The sequence below is a fragment of the Impatiens glandulifera genome, chromosome 6 (assembly GCF_907164915.1).
Source record: "Impatiens glandulifera chromosome 6, dImpGla2.1, whole genome shotgun sequence".
NCBI classification, from domain to species: domain Eukaryota; kingdom Viridiplantae; phylum Streptophyta; class Magnoliopsida; order Ericales; family Balsaminaceae; genus Impatiens; species Impatiens glandulifera.
In genome coordinates this window covers 13,558,630-13,563,979 of record NC_061867.1, presented here as the reverse complement: position 1 = coordinate 13,563,979, position 5,350 = coordinate 13,558,630, and the positions used below count along the sequence as shown (strand labels likewise).

General features: G+C 32.1%; 1 protein-coding gene across 1 annotated transcript; it reads right to left on the bottom strand.

Annotated features, from left to right (window-relative positions):
* Window positions 1–2,002: 2,002 nt before the first annotated feature.
* LOC124943208 (ankyrin repeat-containing protein ITN1-like) lies at window positions 2,003–3,268 on the bottom strand. Its single transcript, XM_047483755.1, has 2 exons — window positions 2,798–3,268; window positions 2,003–2,725 (listed from the first exon to the last, which is right to left on the bottom strand). The coding sequence occupies exons 1-2, from the start codon at window positions 3,266–3,268 to the stop codon at window positions 2,003–2,005; spliced, it is 1,194 nt and encodes a 397-aa protein (XP_047339711.1).
* Window positions 3,269–5,350: the final 2,082 nt, after the last annotated feature.

The window sequence follows — 5,350 nt, the reverse complement described above, 5'->3', positions numbered from 1 at the left end:
GAGCGTGTGTCATTCAGTCTGACTTTCAAATCTACTAAGGTATTTGTGAGTGATCCGAGATGAAGGGTGTGTGTTTCGAGTTGATAACAAGTCGGCGATCATATTGGCAAACAACCTGTTTAATCACCTAAGGAGCAAATATATCGACGTTCGATTTCATTTCATCCAAGAACAAGTTAGAGAAGGTTAAACTAGAATTTCATGAAATTCAGCGTTTGTTCGGGTTTTGAATTATTTCAATAATCATAAATAAATAAATATTACTTAACCCTCTTATTTATCAAATCAATCAATTCATTAACTAAAATATTAAAATATATTTAATTTTAAATTATTATTTTTTATTTTATATATATATATATATATACCTTTTAATTTTTTTTATCAAAAAAAAATATTTACAACTCTTCAAAATCACAATCAATCATTATTTGTTTTCCTAATACAACCAAACAAGGCATACATTTAAAAAAAAAACTTATTCTTTTCAATTTAATTGATAGCCAAATTCAGGTAGTTATAATACTACTTCAAATACTTTATATAACCAACATAGAATATGGATCCAAAATAAAAACTTTATGTTTAAAAATAATTAATTATAAAAATATGGCTAAATTAAAATATTCAAATTTTAAATTGTTATTATTTTTTACTACAACGTTTATTTTTTCTTTCATAAATACAAATCAAGATTTATGTGTATATTTTAATTATAATTTTAAACACAGGTAAACAAATATTTTTGTAATATTGTTTAATTATAAACATTATTTTATTCTCTCCCATAATCGACACTTAATTAATTAACTAAAATAATAAATTTATTTTATTTTCATAAAATACTCAATTTCTCCAAATTATCAATTTATCATCATTCACATGTTTTAGATAAATAAAGTAGTTTAATATATCAACTCAAATTCTTCTTAGAAAGTTAATATTATTTTTTTTTTACTCAAATTAATAACTACTTAGTATTTTGAGATAGAAACATTGAAATATACCTTAAATATTTATTTTATTGAAAGTGTCACTAAATTTTCTTTAGCTAATATTTTTAAAGTTATTAAACTGTATTTAAGGAGCTTCATTCCCCTTGGAAAATTGTATTAAACTTTGTAAATTCATGTAACGTTTTTGAATAATTTTTCTCTGATTGAAATGAAAGGTTAATAATAATGCTGGTATTGCAGACATTGATTGATTTTAGGTTTCTGTGTTTTATCAGATTGGAGATATGAAATTCCAAATGTTCCGAGGAAGATTAGGAATTGAATGGGCAGGCAATGATGAACGAGAAGAAATTGGTGGAAGAATAATACGAGGGAAGGAAGGCGAAACCCTGCTTGAAATTTCATAATATTTCTTTTTTAGAAAAGTTTATTATTTTCGAGAGCATTAGTTCTGCCTTGATAAAAAAATTATAATTATATCCAAGAGCACAACTGCTCTCGGTGAAACCTATTATTTCTTCACCGACAACTTTATCACCGACAATGTCCGAGAGCATTTATCGCCCTCGGAGAAAATAATCACTGAGGGTATTTTGACTTTCTCCGAGGGATTATGCCCTCGTTAGAAATCCGTTTTCTACTAGTGAACTTTGAATAATTGTCTTATTTAATTTCATTTATTGTTGAGGCAAATCTTTGTTTTGCCCAACCTAAATGATGAAATGGTTCTCTTTTTTTGCATTTTTTTTAATAAAATAATTAAAAATCTCTTAAGAAAAACATAAATATGGGATGAACCAAAAAATTCCCAAAGGAAACAACATTTATCAACATTGTTGAACATAAACCAAATTTCAAAACATATTTGAGAAACATACATAGTCCAATTTGACCAACCTAGATGTCATCTTTAAACAATAAGTCAAACAAAAGATGAAAAAAACCCTTAAGCATTGTAATAAAGAGTTACAAAGCATCAAATACAAGCATAAAAATAAAATAAAACAAAACAAAATGAAAGACAAATCGAGTTTCATGCCACCTCTTCAAACCGATTGTTGAACTGAAAGAAGTTCCTCCCTTCGGTGTTCTAGTATTCTACTACAACCTAGTATGTTAACACATACCTTCGTCTTCTCCATTTCAAAGACAAAATTAACTGCATGCCATAGTACAAGTAGCGCCATCACACTTGCCCAAACCAACACTCCAACAACAATAGTATAAGTAAGCGAAGACCTTTGTACTTTCGGTGTAACAACCGTAATCGAGAAAGCATAAGTAACTGTCATCGCCGAAATAGTCACCCACATAAATACCACCAAAAGCTTCGTTACATGTCTCTTCCCCGAAGGCAAACCCGTAAGTAGCAACAAGATCGTGCTCAACGAACCAATAAATCCGATAGTGTTGAACCAAAGAAAATAAGGGTACGAGTCAGGATAGTTATACGCCATAACTGCTTCTCCCGCTCTATGTGGAAACGTGTTGTCTTGCCAGGCGCCACCTGGTGGACTAACCCCCGCTTGAAACGCCATTGTTGCTATGAGCGATGCCACAACCATTAGAACTCCCCTCTTCTCTCCTAGCCAACGTTCTTGATTTATAAGCTTGCTAGTCCTAGCCCCGTTTTGCTTTAGATATCGTATAATAGCATCTCTTAGTTTCGTGTAATCTTCGCACTGTAATGCGATGTCTAGTGCCGTGTTCCCAGTTGTATTCACGGCGTTTATATTCACTCTCTTTTTTTCAATCAAATACGCCACAGCCTGGAAAGTTATCGGTTAAAAAGAAAAACTTTCATTTTCAAATAAACGCGAAAGTAGAGAAATACAACAAACCTCAGGGTTGTTAAGCATGACGGCTAGATGCAGAACGGTGTTGCCTTCAGCATCGGTTAGATTCGCGAATTCGGTGTCATTGATTTTATTCATGAGTAGCTTCATGGACTTCAGTTGACCGTGCTTTAGACAAAGGTGTAGAATGGTATCGCCATTGAAAGTCTTGAACCGAGCTACATATCGGTTACTAGATAGCAACTCATTTGACATTTCAATATCACCTTTAACCGAGGCTAGGTGAAGGGATGACCAGTTTCTTGAATCTAACGCATCTGAAAGACCCGGATTTCCTTTAAGAATCTCCTTCACGATATGGATACTCCCGTTATTTGCAGCCACATGGAGGATGCTACAACCAAAATAACCGAACTTGTACACGTCGAGAAGATGTTGGTTTCCATTTCTTTCCAATATTTCTTTGAACAAATCAGTGTCACCCGAAGCTGCAGCCTCATAAAGCTCATTCTCCATTATACAAATACAAGGAAAAGTGTAGAATTAAACAGGAGATGGAGATGGGAACAGATTGGAGAGGGACGGATTGAATGTGATTTGTCAATTTGTTTGATCATTCCACATATATAAATACAAGAAGAACCCACATGTCTTAGTTTCATGGTTGCTTCGTTTATTTTCTCTATATAATACTGAACTGGAAATTTGAGTAAAAGTAGTATGAAACGTCCAAGTTATTGCTTCAATGGTAGACACACTGACCAATCATAGCAAAACAGTATTTAAAGTACACAAAAATTGACTATTCTGCCGAGGTACATAGTGGGGATAATGATGTTGATAATTCATAATTTTATATTTGTACTAAACATAGATTAATTTCTTTTAATTGTTTTGTTGCCCAATTTGTGTGTAGAATGTAATTATTGTGCAGAATAAATAATTAGAAATCAAACTTATTAAAGTAGTTTGAAAAAATAAATTAATATCCTTGATTATTTTTGTGAATAAGTTTAAAAAGGGTCATCCTTAACTAATATTTTATTTGTATATTTTAACTAAAGGGCAGAATATCAATTTTTGTAAGGGTAAGTCGTGGTTGTTTCATCTTGAATTATTTAGGTTTTTTCTAAATATTATTACGTCACTTCTCATTTAATCAAAATAATTTAATTTAATAATTAAATATTAAATACTCTCAAAACCAACTCTCTAGCAACTAGCTACACCTAGCGTTTTTTACCATCCCTGAAGGAGCTAGTGAGATATTTCTTAAGCTTAAATAACAAACTTCATGAGATTAAATAATTTTAAATTAAAATACTATGATTTGATGTTTTGAGACATATAATGGTATCGGGTAGAGAACAATTCAGTGTCATTTAGTTAATTAGGATAAACGAAAGAAGTTTAAAAACCAGGGGTGTGTATACATGATTTGACTTCGTTTAATAAAGATCTTATATCAAAATAGTGTAATAGATATTCTTCAGAGTCTACCTCTTTGTGAACTACTATGATCGAATGTAAGTATGGGCAGAATTGGTTTAACTGGTTCATTAGGCATATTACTCGGGTAGTGAGATGAATTATTTGGAGTGGCATCTCAATTATGTGCAAGACTTTTCGTGGACAATGCAAATTTTCGGCCGGCGATGGCTCTTCAATCAGTTTATAGGATGACGTATGGTGTAGTGCTAAAAGTCTTTCATCATTGTTCTCGACTCTTACCTCGATCGCTATCTATAGAGATGCTATAGTCAAGGTTATGTTTGACGTGAATTCTAACGAGTTTGCAATGAGAATTAGATATAGGAGAAGATTAAATATTGAAGAGTTAGATTCACACGATAAAGTGTTGAAACTGGTGAGACACAAAGAGGTGAATCCTTCTTCATGTCATATTTTGTGTTGTAAGATATTGATAATTTTAAAGTTAGACATTGCTACTCTTTAATTGCGGAGAATGCTCCTACTGTTCTCATATGGGAAAAATTATGAGACTCTAAGTTCCCATTTAATATCTCATTTTTTAGATGGGAGTGTAATGCATGGAGGGATATTCACGGAAGATAAATGCATGAAAAAATGATGCATTATGGCAAGTCGTTGTAGAATGTGTAAAGAGACGGAGTCATCGCCTCACTTGCTCTTACACTGTGATGGAGTAACTGCGATTAGGAGTTTATTATGGAACATGATGGGTGTATTCAGTGGGTTATGACGAAATCTATCATTAGTTATTGGGAAGTATGGATAAAGAGGGTGAGCTCGGTTGGTGTAAGTCGTTGGGCCCTTATTCAGTTTATCTTTTCGTGGACCATTTGGCTCGAAGGGAATCGTAAAATGTTCAGTGATTGTTGTCGACCGATTCATTTAATTCATAATTATATTATTGTGACAATCGAAAAGTTTTATTGGGTAGCCGATTGGGGGGAGCTTATTCATCTTCTCGAAGACCTTCGTACTCATTAAAATTTGTTATTTTGTTTGTTTCATATTTTGTCATTGGTAAACAATTTTGTGTTGTGTATTTTTCTTTCAATTATTTTTAATGAATTTTTCATTAAGCTCTATTAGAATATATGATGTGACCGA